At 32.5% G+C, this 24259-nt stretch overlaps 1 protein-coding gene across 3 annotated transcripts in view; it reads right to left on the minus strand.

Moving 5' to 3' along the window:
* LOC114331357 (monocarboxylate transporter 10) overlaps nt 1-24259 on the minus strand; it is a 104367-nt gene that overhangs the window by 52536 nt on the left and 27572 nt on the right. For all 3 annotated transcript variants that reach the window (XM_028280905.2, XM_028280906.2, XM_028280907.2), the window contains exon 2: nt 23295-23425. In XM_028280905.2, coding sequence (XP_028136706.1) covers nt 23295-23387 — 93 coding nt within the window. In that variant the 5' untranslated portion in view covers nt 23388-23425. The remainder of the gene's footprint in view (nt 1-23294; nt 23426-24259) is intronic.

Here is a 24259-nt window from a genome sequence, read left to right on the forward strand (position 1 = left end):
AAAGAAAAGCGTTTCTTAATTTTTTTTTTCATATTTTTTGATTTCATTTCGCTCCATATACTATACACTATACCTTCTATTTTACGAAATTATATTTAGTATTATAGGGTAAACGACTCGGTGAAGAATGTAGTAGGGCGGTCGTCACGTCTTGTGTAAAATTGTCTAAAAACAACATTTAAAACGAGTGAAACATAATTTAAAAACGAGTGGATGACAGAGGGTCTTTTAAATCCTGTACGAATGTAAAATGTTGTGAATGTTGTAAAAATGATTGTATGAGCTAATAAGATGAGCTAATCCAAGATCCCACAAATAACTTAGTAAAACAACGATATGCAGATTATAAAAACAAATTAAGACTTTTAATTAAAAATACTTTTAAAAATACTAAGACTTTTAATACGCATTACAGTACATTAGGACAAAAGTATAGACAAAAAATACCCATTTGTAATGATACATCGTAATGATACATCATATCAGACATCGTATTATGTACCTACCTCAGCCACAAAGTGTAAATAAAAATAATATACAAAACAACACAGCAAAATATCTTCGTGCGACTCAATTTTCTGATTGTGTGAAAAGGACAGTGCGTCAAAACTATCGCACGAGAAAACCCTCGCACGTTCAAAATTCTTATAATGTGAAACAGCCCTAAGGTGGCTGTCTACACTCTCGTACTTGTTGAACTTCGATCGACTTCGGCGAAAGTGTAAACGGCGTTTAATAAAAAAAACTTGACTGTAACTTATCAGCTTCTTTTGAAAACTCCCGCCTCGATCGGCCCATTGTGTCATTATAATGATTCCAACATATTTTGTAATCGGTTTGACCTTTAATTCGAGTTTTTCCTGTGATACCTACGTGACCTAGATATTTTTTATGAATGATCCGGAAGAAAACTAATCTTGATGTGTTTATTGCTTTAGTACTATCAAAAATTGCCCACGTGCTTCCAGTACACTTCCTTCTTTATATCGATACCGGGCGAAACAAATTAGTGAAAGAAAAATAACGTGTGATCCAAAATTATTGTCACCATAGGTGGCTCTGAATGACAGAGACAGCTATACAGTGCATGTTTATTATTAACTCAGATATACTTTCCAGTTTACGTCAACTTTGACAGATACTTGTCAGTGTACGTACGTCAACTTAAAAAACACTATAATTGAACATAAAAAGTAGCAGAGGAAGCAAAATTTTAACTTTATATGAATTAAAAGGTCTTGAGATTGGGTATCTTTTCAACGTGTTTTCAATCTTTATTCTTTGTTCTGAAAAGTGATCATAACAACACTGAATATAGCCGCAGTTGGCCGTGACGTCACACTCCGGCGGTCTTTCAGATTAAAACAAGACATACGTAATTTTTTGCACGGATAGCTTTGATCCCAATAATTGTGGATCGCTTGTTATAGAAATGCGTTCATATAATTTTTCTACTCCCATACTTTAAAAAATATCAATTACAATTTCAATAGAGCTGTATCATAATGGGCTTCATTGATACACATGATACAGATTTTTAACCAATAGAATCGCAGGATGACGTTCTGTATCGAAGGTGGCACATACGCAATGAGCAATGTTCTCACAATCACACCGTTCTCACAATCATTGGCGCACTGTAAACTAGCGTTTGGTGAAGTGCACGGTTGAGTTATTTTAATATAATTCTTCAACTAATGGATCAAATGAAACTTTATAAATTGGACATGAAAGAAGAACAATTATCCTATATTATGGTTATATTAAAAAGAAATAAAATGTATGGGCATAAGTACGATGTGGGCGGAAAGTAGGGATGGCGGTTGTTGATAAAAACACCAGTTTTCGGTTATACCGGTTTTTTTACCTACAGTTTAACCTGGCGGCTATAACCAGTCAAAAAACCGGTTATTCCAAAAACCGGTGTTAGGTTTTTTTTTTAGTCATAGCCAATACCAAATAACTTACATTTACATTGCGCTTTAGTTTGCGATACTACATTCGAATCGATATCAGTTCATATCAGTCTAGAAAGCAGTCATCAGTGTTGTAAAATCGGTTTCAGTCAGCTTAAAGTTTCTCAGTTATGCACGGGGGCGAAAAATTTTCCCATTTTTTCTCTAAATTCAGTATTTTTTTCCACTTATCCGGTTTTTACCGGTTATTACTTTAAAAAGAAAAAACCGGTTATAACCGTGACAAAAAAACAACCGGAAAATCCGATTATTGCAAAGGAAAAAAGCCGGTTTTAGGTTATAACCGGTAGGTTTTTCCCATCCCTAGCGGAAAGTGACTTACATGAATTTTGTTTAAAAATGTGTACATAACTAATACAATTTTACCTATAAAACTCTCAAATTTGCACAACTTACCTTTCAAACATCTTACTAAATGGTGTCTCATTCAAAAAAAATCTCAAAAAGTTAATTCAAATGACACGTTTCAAAAAAATGTAATTTTTGAAAACTTCGTAGTTTTACGGAATTACTACCACTTTATAAGTATTACTCAAGCTTGAACAGATTTATTACGATTTTATAGGTGTTTTTTTAAAGCTTAGGATGTAATCTTTAAAATATACTAGCTAAAATTACCAGCTAAAAAAATGTTTATACAAAGTGATCAAAACTTTTTTCTGTAAAACCTACCTAAAATACCTTTAATAATAAGCTTCAACAATAGCAAATGTTCAACAAAAAATGTTTTTTTTGAGCTCTTATACAGTATGTCTGCGTAACTTGGAACCTATTGATAACTTTTTTATTATCAGTTTTAAGAAAAAAAGTTATTCTTTATAAAATACTCTGCATCGTATAGAATCTAAGATTCAATCATCAGATATCAAATTTTATTAATGAATTTCACTCAAGAGTAAAGTACCTTTATATTTCACAATATCAAAAATTGTTATTTAGAAAATTTGTTTGGAATTCTTTCAATGTTCAATTAAATCCTTCTATTTGAAATATTGTGAACTATAAAGGCACTTAGCTGTCAAGCGAAATTCATATTTTTTACATACCTCATATAAAATTGAAATAGTTTGATATCTTAGACTTAGACTAGAGAAGAAGTAGAGTATTTTATGAAGAATAACTTTTGTTCGTAAAATTGATAATAAAATAGTTATCATAATTGTAAAAAAATGATGATGGGTAAACGTAATTTGTAAAAAAAAATGAAAAAAAATTTTCAATAAGAAGGATATATGTAATTGGATATTAAAACATAGTTTTTAATTCCAAACAACTTTTCATAATAACAATTTTTGATATTCTGGAATATAAAGGTATGTACTTTACTCTTAACAAAATTCATATTTCTGACATACCGTGTATAAAATTGATAAAACTTTATATCTGATGGCTGAGTTTTAGATTTTAGACTAAGCAGAGCATTTTATGAAGAATAACTTTTTTTTCGTAAAATTGATAATAAACAAGCTGAAAATGCGAGCATTGTCATAACGAAAACTTTGTATATTTACGTATTTTAATTCATAATATGGAAAATTTCTATTATGAAAAGTAGTTTAGAATTAATAATTATGTTTTAATGTGCAATTATATCATTCTAATTTAAATGTTATGAACTATAAAGGTAGTTTACTCTTGATCGAAATTCATATTTTTTATATACCTCGTATAAAATTAATAAAATTTTATACAAGGTCTCCCAAAAGTAGTGGAACGGTCGAATATTTCGCGAACTGAATATCGGATCGAAAAACTGAAAAATACGTGTTCAATCATTTTCAAAAATCTATCCAATGACACCAAACAACAACCTCCACTACACCCCCTGGAGGTGGGGTGGGGGGTAACTTTAAAATCTCAAATGGAAACCCCTAGATTTTCTTGCAGATTTGGTTTCGTTACGTAAAAGTAAGCAACTTTTATTCAAGACATTTTTCGAACTGTGGATAGATGGCGCTATAATTGGGAAAAACGAATTATCCTGATACCATGGATAAATTATAGAAACGGTCTAATATCTCGAGAAATACACTTCCAAATGAGAAACCAAACACATTTTTTTAATACTCTTCGAAAACCTATCGAATAACACTAAACATGTATTTTTAAAATCATTTATACAAAACAACTGTTATTGTTTAAACAATTAATAAACAATTAGCGGCAAAATCTGCGAGTAGAACTTTTTAATAAATATAAATATATATATATATATATATATATATATATATATATATATATATATATATATATATATAAATCCTACTATCAATTTGGCATCGATACATTATGCATTTACCATCAATTTGGCATCGTCTTGCAAAGTGGCATCTGTATATCGATGCCACTTTACACTACCTTAATAACTTTTTTCCTGTACTTGTTAGCAGAAGTCTAATCAACTCTGTAGTTAGAGATTTGATTCCTTGATGTTACTTTAATATATCAGCTTTCTTTGTTTATTCCTTACTGACTTATATAAGTTTATTCCATAAAATGTTTGAGTTCAAAATGATGGCACAGTGAAAATATTATATACATTTAGTTCAGTGTTTTACCGTTTTGTCGCTGCCGCTATATACATGAAAACGTATATCCCACTTTCATTATCAATCATTTTGGCATCAGAAATTTGGCATCACTGTTGAATACAATATTATCCACAACGAAAAATAGGCAATTTGAGAATGTATATATTATTTTCATCAACAAATCATTCTGGCATCAAGTTGTTTTCACCCAATTTTGAAAAAATGTGAAAGCTTATAATCCAAGGATGGTACTAAAGGTGAGAAATTTGACCTAAACTATCTGTCCGTCGGTCTGTCCGACCGCGAATATAACTCTTACGTCATTATACCAGGTAGAATGACAAATGAGGTGTCAAATGAAAGCGTATAATCCAAGGATGGTACTAAAGGTGAGATATTTGACTTAAACTTTCTGTCCTTCGGTCTGTCCGACCGCAAATATAACTCCTCCGTCATTATACCAGGTAGAATGACAAATGAGGTGTCAAATGAAAGCTTATAATCCAAGGATGGTACTAAAGGTGAGAAATTTGACTTACGCTGTCTGTCCGTCGGTCCGACCGACCGCGAATATAGCTCCTCCGTCATTATACCAGGTAGAATGACAAATGAGGTGTCAAATAGAAGCTTATAATCCAAGGATGGTACTAAAGGTGAGACATTTGACTTAGGCTGTCGGTCCGTCCGACCGCGAATATAACTCCTCCGTCATTATACCAGGTAGAATGACAAATGAGGTGTCAAATGAAAGCTTATAACCAAAGATGGTACTAAAGGTGAGAAATTTGACTTAGGCTGTCTGTCCGTCGCGTCGGTCAGTCCGACCCCGAATATAGCTCCTCCGTCATTATACCAGGTAGAATGACAAATGAGATGTCAAATGAAAGCTTATAATCGAAGTATGGTACTAAAGGTGAGACGTCGGTCCGTCCGACCGCGAATATAACTCCTCCGTCATTATACCAGGTAGAATGAAAAATGAGGTGTCAAAAGAAAGCTTATAATCCAAGGATGGTACTAAAAGTGAGAAATTTGACTTAGGCTGTCTGTCCGTCTGTCCGTCCGACCGCGAATATAGCTCCTCCGTCATTATACCAGGTAGAATGACAAATGAGATGTCAAATGAAAGCTTATAATCCAAGGATGGTATTAAAGGTGAGAAATTTAACTTGGGCTGTCTGTCCGTCGGTCCGTCCGACCGCGAATATAACTCCTCTACTATACCAGGTAGAATGACAAAAGAGGTGTCAAATGAAAGCTTATAATCCAAGGATGGTACTAAAGGTGAGAAATTTGACTTACGCTGTCTGACCGTCGGTCCGTCCGACCGCGAATATAGCTCCTCCGTCAATATACCAGGTAGAATGACAAATGAGGTGTCAAATGAAAGCTTATAATCCAAAGATGGTACTAAAGGTGAGAAATTTGACTTAGGCTGTCTGTCCGTCGCGTCGGTCAGTCCGACCCCGAATATAGCTCCTCCGTCATTATACCAGGTAGAATGACAAATGAGATGTCAAATGAAAGCTTATAATCGAAGTATGGTACTAAAGGTGAGACGTCGGTCCGTCCGACCGCGAATATAACTCCTCCGTCATTATACCAGGTAGAATGAAAAATGAGGTGTCAAAAGAAAGCTTATAATCCAAGGATGGTACTAAAAGTGAGAAATTTGACTTAGGCTGTCTGTCCGTTTGTCCGTCCGACCGCGAATATAGCTCCTCCGTCATTATACCAGGTAGAATGACAAATGAGATGTCAAATGAAAGCTTATAATCCAAGGATGGTATTAAAGGTGAGAAATTTGACTTGGGCTGTCTGTCCGTCGGTCCGTCCGACCGCGAATATAACTCCTCTACTATACCAGGTAGAATGACAAAAGAGGTGTCAAATGAAAGCTTATAATCCAAGGATGGTACTAAAGGTGAGAAATTTGACTTACGCTGTCTGACCGTCGGTCCGTCCGACCGCGAATATAGCTCCTCCGTCAATATACCAGGTAGAATGACAAATGAGGTGTCAAATGAAAGCTTATAATCCAAGGATGATACTAAAGGTGAAAAATTTGACCTAGGCTGTCTGTCCGTCGATCCCTCCGACCGCGAGTATAAATCCTCCGTCATTATACCAGGTATAATGGCAAATGAGGTGCCAAATGATAGCTTATAGTTCAAGCATGGTATTAAAGATGAAAAATTTTACCTAGGCTGTCTGTCCGTATGTCTGTCCATCCGCGAATACAACTCCTCCGTTATTAATACAGATAGAATGACAAATCGGGTGTCGAATGAAAGCTTTTAACTTAAGGATGGTATTATTAAAGATGAGAAATTTGACGTCGGAGTTCCGGTTTTAGAGTTGCAACCGTAAGTATTTACTATTTTAAAGTTGCCGAAAGAGAATAAGTGATATATTATTCAACGTGGCTTAGCAAGATGAGAACAAATGTAAAATTTTGGTTTTTACGTAATTTCCGCTTAAAAAGTTATAACCGGAAATGCCATTATTCGCGGTGTGCAAGTACTTGGAACGGATACGAGAAACGATCGTGCGCGAATAGCGGAGAAATATTGCAACTTTCTTAAATAATTCATATTGTCCATTGAAATTGTCAAATTGACGTACATTTCATACCTACTGTCATTGAAGAAGAAAAATTATATGTTGCTCTGCAATATTGATATTATATGCAATTATTATATGAAGGCAAATTAAATTAATTGTATTTTGCTTGCAGTACTGCATTTTAATAACTAATTTTATTTACTACATACAATTGTTTACGTTTTAATAACATAACCTGAATCTTATTTTTTCTTCTTATTATTTTTTTGGATTATGGCCTTGACAATTATCCAGTAACCAGGACTAATATAATTGGCCAATATAATTAAAAGTGCGAATAAAGTTGCAGAGCGTAGAAACCAGGTGTCGTTTTGCTGAACTTGCACGGTCCCAATAGACTCAGAAATAGTATACGAACACATAAATCGAAGCGTATTGAAAGGTTTGAATCTTTAGAGTTATTTCTGTGTAAACAGTTTAGTAAAAATGACTCAAAATTAGTAAATTTGTATATCAATCCACGCAAAGTTACACGAAGAATTCAAATATCGACTTCCAATTCTACTTTCGATTACTTTGGGTGAAAACCTAGGACTTACGAAGTCCAATTACTTGTTTTCTTTAAAAATAAGACATGTCATAAATATGCCTTAGGCATCATAGAAGACAATGACACAGAAAAATCAAACAAGCAGCAGGTCAAAAGGGCCTTAGTTATGTATCTTCGGTCCTATTGGTTCAATCGTGACGTACAGCGCCTGAAACGATGGGATTTAACTGGCAGAATACGATGGTGTAGACACATGAAAATGACGGCATGTAATAACACTTTAAAATTGTAGAAATAAAATGGATTAACGCACATGGTATGACATATTATGTGAGAGTATTTAACAAATAGAATACGATTACATACGTCCAGTTTTTGACAAGCGACTTCTCTACATATGATAAACGCGAAAGGGCCCCAACGTTCACTGTTCGACATAGGCCTCCCGTTCACTGCATATACCCACTGCTTTCTGACGCTGTGACTTAAGAGGATAGGATTTAACGAATAAAACGACAAAGAAGACTAAACAAGGCAGATCACGGGAAAAACACAACTGTCCGTTTTATACTCCACAGGGAAGCATCAAATATTCAACGTAAGGATATATTATAGTATAACGGTATGATAAATCTTTTTCTTTTTTTTTTTTTCATTTAGTGCATTCCGTACGTTTTTTAAACATAATCAGGAGAAGTTGTTGAATTTCTGAAGTCTATAAAAGAATTTCTTAACAAACCTTTTTTTAATTGTGTTATGGATTATTTTTAAGAATGTGTTTAAAAGGTAGCTCACAGGCTTATTGTTCAATGGTCTTATCACTTTTAAACGCCTGTCTTTTTTGTAGGACTATTAATTGTGATTTCAAACATTCTAGCGGGACAATGCCTTTTGTGTAACTGAAATAAATATTGTTATCCATTTAATTTTTTTCCTCAATTAATTGAATGCCTCCTACTGGTGTTTGGTCTAAGCTTACCGCTTTTCCCCATTTAAGGGGGTATTAGTACGCTATGGTCAAAATAGGTGGCCAATTTTTAAACTAACGTTTAACAGTTCTTTGAATAGATGACAGCACGTACATATATTTTATTATTAAATTTAGTTCTCTGAACGACACCGCATTGATGCCATGTATTGCAACTTAGGCTCGGCACATCTCGATCTTAATCGTACTTTGTATTTACAGACGACAGTTGTTAATCCTTTCTTTACCTGCCTAGGGTAAATTCTCATTAATAGATACTAAACGTTCATTCATTTGGATATAGTTTATTTAATATTGTATTATACGGCAATTCGTAATTCTTTACCTGCTCAAAAGGATTTATTTCAAACTAAAGAAATTTGCAATTATTTGAAATACAAGTAAGTGCCTATCTAAATGACCAAAAAAGAATTATGCTAATTCTCGGAATGAAGATCGAGTATAAAATTAGTATTTTTAATAAATGTAAAATACGTAAGTCAATTGAAAAACAGAGTCACTACAATAACTTTTTTCATATTGAATGTTTTTTCAACAGGGAAAGTTTTTTCCTCGGAAAATTTCACATTTTCATTTCATTTCTCCTTTCAACATGCGAGGCAGAATAATAATTAGCCTAATGAACCACTTACTTAAAACATTTTTAAAAGTAATATACTGCAGAATACCTATATAAAAAATGCGAAGAACAAGTATCACGGACAAAGATTTGATTCCGCAATGCCTTGCCCTTAGGCACCCGAGAGGCTCTATTGACTGTCTAAGTGCTATATATTTGTTTTATCGACTACAAAAAGGCATTTGATAGAGTACAACATGATAAGCTGCACATACTCATAAATTATCTTGGAGGAAACTGGATTAGATGATAGATCTAAACAACATTAGATATGCCGACGACGCAGTAGTTTTTGCAGATAGCCTAGATGATTTGCAAAGAATAATGTCGCGCATATAAGATATAAGTAGTGAACATGGAATTTCAATACGAAAAAAAAAAGAAAGTAATGGTAGTCATTAAGAGCGAAATATATTACATACACGGCTTTTGGTTAACCAACAACCAATTGACAGAGTGGACAGCTACACATACCTTGGTACCTACATAAACAGTCAATGAGACCACTCTAGTGAAATAAAACAACGCATAGGAAAAGCGAGATCAGCGTTGATAATGATGAAGTCTCGTTTCAGAAGTCACATTTACCACTTGTTAACAAAATTTCTATTATCAGATCCTATGTATTTTCTAGATTATTATACTGAGTAGAAGCCTGGACTCTTACTCTTTCCGAAACTTCTTTAAGAAAACTCAAGGCATTCAAGATGTGGTATTACAGTCGCATTTTAAGAATTTCGTGGATGGGTCGTGTGACTAATGTTGAGGTCTTACGTAGAATGGGCAAGGAATGCGAGATTATTAACACACATTATTATCAAAGAGCGCAAAGTAGAATATCTTGGCCATGTTATGAGGAATGAATAGAGATTGCCGCTACTCATTCTTCAGGGCAAGGTATTGGGAAGAGAGGACCAGGGAGAAGAAGAATATATCTGAGAAACTGGTTCAATACCTACATCGACAAACAGACTATTCCGAATAGCAGCATGCAAAGTTAGGATAGCCATGCTGATCGCCAACATTCGGAACGAATAAGCACCGTGAGAAGAAGAATATCTCATTTTAAATTCTTCTTCTTCTTCTTCATGTGCCTCGTCCGTTGCGGACATTGGCACGTTAGTCCAAACCATTGGCGTAAGTTTTGAAGCCATGAGTGTCTTCTTCTTCTGGGTCCACGTTTGCTCTCTATTTTACTCTGTATTGTCAGTGGCAGTATACGATATTTATCATGTCTCATAATATGATCGAGGTATTCAGGTTTCCGTTTCTATTGTGAAACAGATTTCTCATTTTTGTTTTCTCCTCAGCGCAATACCTCCACGTTGGTAGTGTGAGTCGTCCAGGACATTTTGAGGATAAGTCGGTACACCCACATTTCGAATACCTCTAGCCTTTTCGATAATGTTTCCGTTATTGTCCAGGTCTCTGCTCCATACAACAAGACTGGAAATACATAGCATTTTAGCAGCCGTATTTTTAGTGGGACAGATATGTCGCAATGATTGAATATATTTCTCATGTTAAATGTAGCTCTGGCCTTTTCAATTCTACATTGTATTTCGGTTGTTTGATCCCATTTCTAGTTGACGACTGTTCCAAGGTATACATATACTTCTACGTGTTGAATTGGTTTTTTATTTTCAATTGTCTGGCAGGTTTTTGAGTTTTGCTCACCAGTGTCCATTTTTGTTTTATTTATGTTGATGGTTAAAATCTCTTTTTTCACTCGCTCTTTGTAGGTACCCGGGTATGACAGGCCTGTCGATACTGCTAGCAACCAAAACTGTATCGTCTGCATATCGGTTTATCTAATTATTACTCCAGTAAATTTCAATATTTTTTTTCACTTACGGAAATATTTGACATAAATTAATCAATGATTATACAATATTGTTTTGTCTACAATTTTTTCATTAGCATAATGCCTCAACAAATACTAATGGCCATTGGCATGTGTAATGTGTGTAAAAATGTCGACGTCATCGTCTTTACAAAGAGACGCTAATTGTATCCGAACAATGCATTATTTGCGGCCCTATAAAAATTAAATTTGCCAGAAAGTGAATAAAACTGAAATTGTTTTTAGATCCGCCCCACATAACATACTAGAGCTTACTTATGTTATTTATGTATTATGTCAAAACTAGTATAATCCCTCAGTAAACACTTTGAGTCATTTTGAACCTCGTTTAACTTTCAACCATTCGTATAACGTCACAGTTTCAAGCATAAAAAATGTATATTTGTATTGTTAAGACACTGTGACGTTATACAATCATGATTGAAAGTGAAAGTCAAACAAGGTCCAAAATGCGTACTGGGAGGGGGTGGGGCCACTTTTCTAAACAAAACCGCGTGATTCATCGTATTTCCGTGGTTACAAAACTCGTTTTCAATTGTTTGTAGATTTTCTTAAAATCCGGCAAACGCGCATCTGTCTCCATTTAATACATCACTGCTGCCATCTACTAAATGACACGTGAACTCATCTTCTCATCTATTAAGTGACAGCGGAACTAATTTATCACTAGAAAAATGCCAACTTATTGCTGTAATTTCAACAAAATCCCCAGATTGCAGCTTTTAACTAAAATTTTTACTTTTAGGTACAGTTAATTTAAAAATTATGGCAGTATGGACAATGAAATTTTGTTTAAAATAAAGCTTTTTGCATAGTTAATCGTTTCTGGTAGTTATTTTCCACCCAAGTTCAAAAATTATTATGCAAAACGAATTTTTATAGCAAGTTACTAAGTAACTTATGACATGGACTCCTTTATGTACAGTTATAAAAAATATACTGCTTTCTTTGAAAATTTTAACTAGATACTATTAAAATAGAAAGTCTACAGTTCACGTACATACCCCTAAGTTGAAGATTGGTTTTGAAATAGTGACGGTAACTGTACCTAAAAACTATATAAATTTTAACATTGTGTCATACCACCTTAAGCTAAACTGCTCGTCAAAAGTTAGGGATATAGAAAATTATGCTCATTTTCATAGCTAATTTTTTCGAGAACAGATTAACGGATTCCAATATTTTTTTTTAATATTTTAGATTTTTCGTTAGTATTTACACAGTTGTGCAAAAGTTTACCCAAACTTTTTTTTGTACTTTTACCGAGTGGTATAAGTACAAAAAAGAAGTTTGAGTAAACCTCTTGTTAGGTATTAGTTACGTATCTTCACTCCCATTGGTCCAAACGTGTCGTACGGCGGCTCAAATGATAGGAATCAGTCAACAGAATACAATGACACAGAAAAATCAATTACAGTAAAATATTGAAAGGGCCTTAGTTACGTATATTCGCTGCTATTTTTCCAATCATGACGTACGGTGGCTAAAATGGTAGGAATTAACCAACAGAATACAATGACACCCAAATCCGGTGTCGGAAAGCTGGTCGAGAACACTTCGTCGACGGAAAATTGGTCGACAACAGTTGGTCGACAAACAGTTGGTCGAATGCACAATTCATCGAATGGACAATTCATCGACGAACATTTGATCGAATGGAATTTTCGTCGACAAACTGTTATTTATCTTTAGGATAAAGGGATTAATGGTGACAAACGACGGGTAACTGGAATATTGTATTATATATTTTTTTTGGGTTTTGTTAATTTTGTACCTAAATCTTACCGGAGGTATTGCGCCTTTTATAAATGTGTAGTTGTGAATTAAGTTTTTGATAATAAAATCAAGAGGGTAAGAATCGCTTTACTTTTAAACTCTTCACTTTTGGCGCATCATGGACGGCTCGTTTTTAAAAGAATCGTTTTAATTTTTTTTTGTATAAACATGCTCTTTCATTCGTTTAAATGTTGCTTTTCAAATTTTCTAATATTTATAAACAAAGCCCCGGTGAATTTTTGAAAAAAGTGGCTAACTCGGGTTTTAAGGGTTGTAGGGCATTAAATTTTTGTTTCAGTTTCTATAAGAATACCAACATGTCGAATAAAAAAAATTAACTTCCTACGTGTTGTTGTTCTGAAGCTATTTTCTTGTGGCATTTTTGGAATTAACTAGTTTTGATGGGAAATAAGCCACAATTTTACTAAAAAAACTGATTTTATTAACGTTTCGACGCTCAAATCGGGTGTCGTTGTCAAAATAAAACCATTTTTTTTAGTAAAATTGTGGCTTATTTCCCATCAAAATTAGTTAATTCCCACATGTTAATGCGGTTGTTATTTTAATTGTTTATTCGCGAACTCAATCGACTATAGGTGGCAGTGCAGTTGCATGAAAATGGCCGATGTAATTGGGATAATGCATTTTGATATAATTAATATTTTTATTGATGTAATTAATTAATATAAATAAATCATTCATTAAATGAACACACCAGACAAGCATTCAATCGACATTGATATATAGGTTAACGGATGTTTTGTTTAAATCTTCATCCCAATTCCTCTAGTTCAAAATAAGCGGCAGCACCCTCGCTTGAGTTCGCGAATAAGCTTAAAATAACACTACTTTTTCAAAATTATTTTATAATTATTTATAATATTTATTATAAACTTTTTATTCAAGACTTGATCTAATTTGATAAATTGAACCTTTCTCTTTGGTTTGATGTCTTTAGAATTTATGTTGACCTAATAGTTTATGCATAATAACGCTGTAGATAGAAGCTTTTTGGGATAAACAATTTCAATTTTGCAATAACTATTAGGTAAAACTTCTTGAAATTTTAACGGCTGAATACTTCTAATATTGTTCCTTTACTTACGCGAAAATAAAGCTTTTAGTGTATTTTTAGAAAAGTTATTAATTATTTTCAAAAAATCGACTTTTGAAGCTATTTTCCCAATAACTAAGCAACAAATTAACAAAAAGAACTTTCCAAACACTCATTTTAAAGAATTTTCTATGCTCTTCAGTAAAATTGTATCACCTTTCCATACAGCATACCGGTCTCCACCTTTAATATTTACAATCAAATAGCGATCTTTAATTGTTTATATATTGTTTATAAGTTAAAAAGTACGTTTGATTTTTTGCATAATTTTTATATTGGATACTGTTGTAACTAAATTTACCCTAATGCCATAAGCAGTTCTTACCTGTATCAACGGATGTCACGAAAGAGGCCATTTATTTGCTAATTTCTCTGGTCTATCACACCCTTTCTTATCTGTGTTTACAATCCAAATCATTAAGCCACATAAAGAGGTAGGGCAATAAACTCACTATAGCTATAGAAATGCTTTTACTACAAAATTTTAAAAGATAAGAGTTATAACGGAACAAGTATGCATACCTGCATTTTAAGACCCAGGTAGATTTTTGGGGATGACACAATGACACTAAAAGATGGCTTTGCCGATGATTGCATTCAATTGAGATGGTAAGTAGGTATGAATCACCTCTAGTTATATTTTAATGGCTTTGTAATTTAACTTCATGGGGTACGAAAGAATTAAGAAACTTTTAAGAATTTGAAAAAACATAGTTTTTGGGGGGTTTAGGTGTTTTACACAATTTTTGAATATCCCTAAAAACTCAGTTATTTCAAATTATATATACGTAACCTATAAAAAACCTTGAGTTAGTCTATTTTGAAGTATATAAAATGGAGAAAATCCCAAAAAACTACCGAAAAAACCAGTTTTCCGGATTTTTGAAGATGGCGCACCTTACGAATAAATCTGAAAAAAGTCAGAAATACAGATTTTGATAAAATTCACAAAACGCAAAAAAATTAGACATGCAGCCATCGCCAAAAAAAGTTATACGTACCTATTAAAAAACAAAAAACATTGAGGTTATGTACACTCGACCTTCGGGTCCATAAAAATATATGTTTTGTAAAAGCCTCAGCTGTGCGTGTGAATTTTTTGTAATTTATAATTTAATTGCAAACCAACTTAAAAAAAAATAAAATCGAAAAATTGACATTTTTTGATGTGGGGAAAGGGGAAGGGGGTGGTGGGCTAAAATTGCGGTGATTCTTAATTTTTTTAATCACATAGAACGTAAAAAAATAAAAAAAAATATTCAGGCTGTATCGACTTCAAAATAATACAGCATCATGCCAAAAGGGCCTTAGTTATGTATGTTCGGCCCTATTGATCCAATCGTGACGTACGTCGGCTGAAATGATAGGAACTAACCAATAGCATACAATGACATAGAGAAATCAAATACAGCCTCATGTCAAAAAGAATAGAATAAACAAAAATTTCTTTTGAATTAAATATTTGAAATAAAAAATCACACTAAATTTTCTTTTTTTTTCACCCTTTCACTTATCAATATAAACATAAAAGTTTTTAGAGAGTTTCGCCCTCGGTTATAATGTAATCTTTCATTCTGCGTTTAAATTTTTCCAAAATTCTTATTAGTTTTCTCAGGATTCGAATAAACTGAATGCATTTAAATAGCATTGGTCATAATTTTGCGCCTACTCCCTCAAGGCTTAAAAAATGTAACATTTCAAAGGAATGGAGATATTTCAAAGATTCGCTGAGACTATAATTTTTATCTAATATACATATATCTGTAGTCCATCCACTCACGGTAAATATTGCAAAACCTCCGAATTTTAAACAACCGCTTGGATTGACATGAAATTGGGTATGCACATAGCTGACAGGTCAAAGAAAAAGTGATATTGTGCCGACGTGTGCTTTTGCCTTGGGAGTTAGTACAACCACTTTTATAATGTGAAAAGACATACATTCAAAATAAGTCCTAAAGTGGATAAACTGAGTAATTCTAAGCTAGTTTTTGTTCTATAGATTTTTTCTTAACATACTGTTTGAGTTATTTGCAAGTGAATATATTATGTTCGTTTTTCAACAAAAAAGTCACGTTTTTAGACGGTTTTAGAAAAAAACTCAAAAAGTATTTTAACGAAAAATATTCTTAGCAAAAATATAGCGTATAAAAAAGTGAAAACAATGGTGTATGTATGAAGTCTGTAGACCCTGTAAAAGTAGAGTTGTAGTTAAGAGGAAACAGTAGCGATCAACAGGTAGCGAAAACGCGTTCCAAGATTGCGGCTGTAATTTTGAATATTTTTTCGAGATATTTGGCACAAGTATTCGTAATATAATAAAGAATGGCGGTACAGAGCCCAATTTGAAAAATATATGAATATGTGGAAATTACTCTGTAATTAAATACAATATTTAAAAAACGAGCCTGTACCGCCATTAAGAAGAACAAAAAAATACACTTTCTTCAAATGAACTTTTTTATCCGATGCCTAGATTTTGTGTCATTTTGGAACTACTAAAATTTTGTATTTCATTAGTAGTTCCAAAATGACACAAAATCTAGGCATCGGATAAAAAGTTTATTTGAAGAAAGTGTATTTTTTTGTTCTTCTTAATGGCGGTACAGGCTCGTTTTTTTAATATTATATTTAATTACAGAGTAATTTCCACATATTAATATATTTTTCAAATTCGGCTCTGTACCGCCATTCTTTATTATATTACGAATACGTGTGCCAAATATCTCGAAAAAATATTCAAAATTACAGCCGCAATCTTGGAACGCGTTTTGGCTACCTGTTGATCGCTACTGTATCACCTTAATGAAAAGCAGGTTCTACTTCGTCAAAATACAAATCGAATATTTTAACATGAAATAACCATAAAACGAAGCACTTTTCGGGAAAAACTCATGACTTACAACTGTTATAAAATGTCTAAAAAGTTTTATTTGTATTTTTATAAACGTTTCTAGCATCAAAAGTTAGTTAGCATCAAAATGAAGTCTCTTTTTTGTTAAAAAAATGTAAAAATCACCGCCTAATTTACTTATGTATTGTTTATGTGATATGTACATTTTTTACTCTTTGAGATATTTAGTATCACTAATGTTTAAGTTATTTTAAACCAAGGCATTTTTTTTCAAAATTAAAATTTTTTTATTTTAAAACCAATTTTTTTTAATAAGCATTTCTTGCCAATAAATCTTATAGATCATATAAACAGTATAATATAAGTAAATTAACTAGGGCGGTAACTATTAATTTCATATGGAATGCTAATTAGGTGGTGATTTTCACGATTTCTTTTAGCAAAAAAAGGGACATATTTTATTTAAAGCGTAACTTACTTTTGATGCTGATGGTGATAGAATAGATACTTTTTAAATAACAAAAATAAAACTTTTTTAAACACTTTAAAAAATTTGTGGCGAGTTTTCCCCGAAAAGTGCGTTATTTTTTGGATATTTTACGTTGAACTAGTCGATTTGGAATTCGACGAATAAGAACCAACTGTTGTTCAGCTCCAACTCTGTTTTTATTGTGTGTCCAGACTTCATACATACATAATTTTTTTTACTGTTTTATAAGCTTTATATTTGCTAAGAATAGTTTTTTCGATCAAATACTTACTTTTTGATTTATTTACGAAAAACCATCTAAAAACAAAAAATACAAGGAATTTAATTAGTTTATCCACTTACGGACATATTTTTACCTATATTTTTTCACACTCGAGAAGGGGGTGGTACTCATCCCCAGAAAAAAGCACACACTGGCACAATATCACTTTTTTCTTTGACATGTTAGCTATGCTTATGTCAAATTTCATGCCAATCCAAGCGATTTTGTAAAATCCAAAAACAGTGAGTAAATTGTCCAATGATATCTTTAAAAAAGACTAGTGCATTTTACAAAAACTTAGGTCAATAAATAATATGAAAACAGCGGAATATCAACCAATGTTGAATGTTTTTACAAAGTATTGTTTATTTTTCGCTACTCGAAGGGGACAACTATTAAACTGGTTTCTTCCACTTCCAGACAATTTTTTAACCGCATATGACATCAAAACCAGAATTAAAAAAATTCGGTTTCGACCTCTTAATACACGTAAATTGATCAAGTATATTTTTCTGTGACTATGTGTGTCACTTCCGGGTACACCATTTTAACCGGAAGTGGTGTAAAACTAAAAAAAGTATTTCTTTGTTCTCATTTTTCTAATGCGCGTCAAATTTCTAATCGCTAGTACCATCTATGGGTTATAATCTTTCATTCAACCTCTGTGATTATATCTGACAGACGGACGGACAGACAGGCATAAAACCGGACAGGCATAAATATTTGTTCTCGTCTTTCTAAGGCGCGTCGAGTAATACATAGTTTGTACTATTTCTGCGAATTTAGAACAATACTTCGGGTTGCAACTCTTTATCCTGAAGTCGGAGGCCAAATTTCTCACCTTTAGTACCATCTTTGGGTTATAAGCTTTCATTCCACATCTAATTTGTCATGTTTTAACCCGGCATCCGACAGGTGAACTTTTTTGCCACTAACAGACAGGTGGGATGTGACAAACCCCAGCATTGAAAGAGTTAAAGAATCTCAAAAAATATCTCTACGTTTAGATTAGTTAACAGAAACAGTAAAGATGCAGTAGAAATAAACAAACCAAGACACGTTAAATGATACTAGGAGCACTCCCGAATCATAATTTACAATGTGTAAACTTTGGAAATCATGACTTGGAATTTACAATGTATATACTGATGTGATCTTGATTATTGATATGAGATAATATTCTTATATGTCACTTAATTTAATCAATGTATTAATACTAATCTAATTAATTAACCAGATCACATATCAATATGTTTTCAATCTCAGGGCGAATTATAAATTAATTACTTACTTTCGTGGCTTCTGAATATTTCTTAATGGTTCCTAATCGGGATAGAAAAGAAAAGAGTAAAAAAAAATACAAATATGGGTTACAATTATAATCAAAATATTTTTTATTTTATTCAAAAGGCAATCAATGCTTAATATTTGCTATTTCTTATTATTCTTAAACATAACATTTACAACTGGGAATTTTATTTCCTTTTGGTTTTCTATTGAAAGTTTTTATTAACATTTAACTATTAGGAGTTATTAGGGACAACTCTATTTAAGTTTGATGAAGCTTTTCTGATATTATTGATTATGTTATTCAATTTTTTATGTGGAATTTAATACGAAAAACCCATACATTCATGTCCAAACAAATGAGACTGACCTTTTCCTGGTGAACTGAAAATGTCCTCACACAAAACCCTTTCCTGCTATCCTTGGCTGCGATCAAACCTCGTCCTGGCTTCCAGTGATGTTCTCCTTTGAAAAACTAGCTCGAATAGCTCTCGTTCCTGCTTTTGTCGTGATGCTGTGTTCTACCTTTTTCGAAACTGCTATCAGCTACCGGGACACTCTGGGCTCAAGGAGGTTCTTTTACTCTCGACCTGGCCTACTTCTCGTTCCACGATAGATACTCCACACTCACGGAACTACCGGCTTTCTCACTCCTCGAACACTACCGTCTACTACTCGACTTCACTTCTCGACAGCTCAAAACATTCTGATCCCACTTTGTCATTCATTCACCTACTTTCTCAATATCCCTTCCAGATTCACAAATCAACCTTCCACCACCAACTCTCATTCTCAGTATTCCTCAAAAACCAATTTTTAATCTTTCTAAATATGCTTAATGGATTTCAAAAGAAAATATTTAATTCCCATTCTAAAATCACTTTCTACTATTTACAAATTTTAATGACCTATTCTCTCTTTCAAATGAGTCTTATTTAGCATAGGCTAATGATCGAAACCTTCCGCGAAAAACGATAATGAACTATCATCTATTTCACTGAGTTTTATTTAGCATAGGCTAATGATCGACCTTCCGAGAAGAACGATAATGGTACGCGTCATTCACTTTGTTTATTTTAAGCGCACTGTCCCGAGTTCCGTCTAATCACTTCTTAAAATTAAATATAACAATTTGTTGTATACAGGGTGTTCTAAATTTATATGCCCGTGGTTGAGAAAATTGAAAATATTTTATATTAAATTGAATCCTGTTTACAACCATCAAAATTTAATTTTCATATCAAATAGAAATATAACAATACATTGTAAATAATTATGATTCGGGAGTGCTCCTAGTAGCATTTAACGTGTCTTGGTTTGTTTATTTCTACTGAATCTGGATTTTAAATTTAGTATAAATTTCTACGTATTATGACTGTTTCTTGTTGAGAATAAAGAAAAAACTTCACCAATTATGGTTTCATTTCGAAAACAACGCACACATCTTATGGAAAATATAATGTCACTCAAATTCAATAAAATTTATACGAATAGATCCGTTTTAATTTACCGATCAAATCTTATCATTGCGCCAACTCTCTATTTTCAAAAATAAGAGCAGAAATTGATACAAATAAATCTGAAATCAAATGGGTAGGTACATAAGTTAGAGAGAGAAAAAATATTTTAAACTACCCAGATTTTCGGTACTCCATAAATCAGCGGATTAGTTTCACTAATCCGCTTAGGCCCAGCGGGATTTAAGCTCTTATGAATAGCACTCGGAGCAATAATGATTGTAACTTTAACACTTTTAACACTTTATGGACTCCAAAAATGTGATTTCGATAAACTTTAATTGCAATTTGCGCCGTAATTAATCATAATTAAGAGTTGGCGCAATGATAAGATTTGATCGGTAAATTAAAACGGATCTATTCGTATAAATTTTATTGAATTTGAGTGACATTATATTTTCCATAAGATGTGTGCGTTGTCCGTATTATGACTGTTTCTTGTTGAGAATAAAGAAAAAACTTTACCAATTATGGTTTCATTTCGAAAACAACATAAGTCCACAAACTTTAAAACATAATATCAAAAAAATAAGCAACATTTAAACTTTTTTGGTCTTTCAGATATAGGTCTGGATCCCGCGTATGAAAAAAAAGTTGATTAATAGCAAGCTGAAAATTTGTTAATAGCTTAAGGGTGTCTAGTCGGATAAACTTTGATATATGGGAACACTGGAACAGGGGCAGTTTTAATTTTGGAACAGGTTAAAAATTTGAAACGGTCACACCACGAAAACGGCACATGTATTTTGTCCGACAGAACAGACTTAAACTCTTCGAACAGAGATTAAACTCTCATGCAAAAATTAGACTGCTATTTATCACCAAATGGGCCTTTTAATGAGTAGAGCATGTAGAATATGTCAAATGACAGGAATTATGACAGGTGATAAATAGCAGTCTAATTTTTGCATGAGAGTTTAATCTCTATTCGGAGAGTTTAAGTCTGTTATGTCGGACAAAATAAATGTGCCGTTTTCGTGGTGTGACCGTTCCAAATTTTCAACCTGTTTCACAATTAAAACTGCCCCTGTTCCAGTGTTCCCATATATAAAAGTTTATCCGACTAAACACCCTTAAGCTATTAAGAAATTTTCAGCTTGCTATTAATCAACTTTTTTTTCATACGCGGGATCCAGACCTAATAGATGCATTTATAACCCATAATACTTATATAAAATATAGTATTACTATCAGAATCTCTAACTACTAATGGAAAGATTTTTACGTTTCCTGAAAAATTTACACATTGTAACATACAGTGCTTCCATAAAGTAACGCATAATTTCATTATTTCGTAAACCGGCGACTTTAAGGAAAATTTTCGAAACAGGTCGATTTTTATTTTTAAATTACAATTTTTTGGCATATTACATATCATACTAGTGATGTCATCCATCTGGGCTTGATAACGTAATCGATGAATTTTTTAAATGAGAATAGGGGTCATGTGATAGCTCATTTGAAAGGGTATTTAATTCTCTATTTACTAATACAAACAATAACATAATTATATATACAGGGTGTCCAAAAAGAATTCTTTAATTAAATTAATTGAGACAAAAAGAAAAATGTATGTAACTTATTTAATTCAAAATTCGTTTTACTTTTGTCAGAAAATTAAATGTTAGAGCTGCCATCCACCTGCCTCTTGGAAGTTTAAGATTACGCTTAAGCGAAAATCAATATTTAGGTTTTAAATAAAACATTTTTATGTTTGCTGGCACCAATAAAATATATTTAGAATTAAACAAATTACATACATTCATCTTTTTATACCAATTAATTTAATTTAAATAACATTTTTTGGACACCCTGTATAAATAATTATATTAACAATTATATTATTGAATAGAGAATTACATACCCTTTCAAATGAGCTATTACATGCCCTTTATTCTTATTTAAAAAAATCAACGATTACGTCATCACGCCCAGATGGATGACGTCACTAGTATGATATGTATGCCAATAAATTGTAATTTAAAAATAAAAATCGACCTGTTTCGGTATTTTTCCTGAAAGTGTCCGGTTTGTGAAATAATGAATTTATGCGTTACTTTATGGACGCACTGTATATTGTTTCGCAATGACCCATTAAATTATTATAAATGCAATTAACCATTGACCATGTCATGAAAATGGCAATATAAAATTAATTTTTCAAATGTCAAACTTTAAAATTTGTTTTTGTTAACAAAAAAATAATTTAAATATCTATTATGAAATTCGTTACAAACAAAATCTGATATTTCAACTAAACGAAACAAAATACACAATAAAAGTGAATTATTAAACTCATTCAGGGACCCGTTCAGACAAAAGAGCCCACAACTGGTTTTTACCTGAGTGCGAGTGGAAGACTTGTAACGTGAAGCGATCGATATTATGTATCTAACTAGGTACTGTCTTTTCCGTAAAAATGTATATCTTGGCAACATCCTGTTGTTGCCAAAGTGATGTTTAAGCAATGTTTTTGACCTACGGGGGTCAAATTGTCGTTATAGTGTAAGGAATAAAATATATAAATAAATCGGATTACTGAAAATCCGACAACGGTGCCAAGCTTAAAGAAGTGTACTAAGCGAACATTCACGGATTATACCTAGAAAATGATAGCATTTCTAGGTGATGCCAAATGACTGCAACGTGAAAAGATGCCAATTTAATAGCGGGATGTATATATATATATATATATATATATATATATATATATATATATACACTAACAAAGTTTTAGAAAAATATAAGCTTGTTTGAATTATTACGAAACAACGCACGTTTTCGTGCTATATTGACTCCCCTAATAATATTTATCTCTAGACGTATTTAAAAAATCTTTTATTGCATTTTGCCCTGTAAGTATGTACAACATATTAAAAAAATGGTAATAAGGATACTTACATTGAGTAAAATTATGGCAAACACTATCACCCAACCGTAGCCTCCTTCTGGGTACACATGTTCTTCGATCTTCTTGTCATTTTTGCTATCCATCTTGATGCCTCATAAAGAATATTATGTCATTCACATATCTACGAAAAAACATTAAGTTAATATTTGAGTAAATTCCTTAAGGTAGTATTTTGGGATTAAAAACTTATTTGCATATTAAATAATAATTTAAGATAAAATTTTTATCTTTCAACTGATTATGCCTTGAATAGACGTTTTAAATAGAAAAAAAAATGTTTTTAATAATTAGGCACTGTATGTCTCTCATATGTCTCGACACCATTAAAATATTTGATGGTATTCTATTTATTTTGTGTCAAAAATACAAAGTTCAAAATTTAAGGTGACAAAGCGTTCCGATTAACGGTGGCGCAATGGCAATCGCGTCAAGAGTAGTAGGAGGTGGGAATTTTTAATAAAAAAAATTAAACTTCATCTTTGTCTGATCGATGTTCAGGCCAGGTATACAGGGTGAGGCAGATAAATGGCCTATTAGAAATATCTCGAGAACTAAAGGAAAGAGAATCATGAAAATGTGAATGAAGGGGTTTTGAAGAATTATCTATTTAATGAAAATATTTTTCGTTTTTTAGATGGGACACCCTGTATATTTTTACGTTTTTGGATTCTCCTCGATCTCATCTTTCTTAAAATATGAGGTTTTGTAATGCTATACAGGATATTTTAAAAGATAATTATGTTTTTTTTTTTATTAATCTCGTAGCAATATTCACACCCTGTAAAATTGTAGTATGTAGTTTGATATTAAAAACTCCACTTACGTTCAAATGATTTTTAATATAGTCTACTATGGTTAAGAATTATTAGAATAGATAATTTTTAATTTTAGTATACAGGGTTGGTCGAAACTCGGAATGAGAATTTTCTTAACCCGGCACCTGCCACGTGGGGTG

This window comes from Diabrotica virgifera, chromosome 1, assembly GCF_917563875.1.
Source record: "Diabrotica virgifera virgifera chromosome 1, PGI_DIABVI_V3a".
Classification (NCBI taxonomy): domain Eukaryota; kingdom Metazoa; phylum Arthropoda; class Insecta; order Coleoptera; family Chrysomelidae; genus Diabrotica; species Diabrotica virgifera.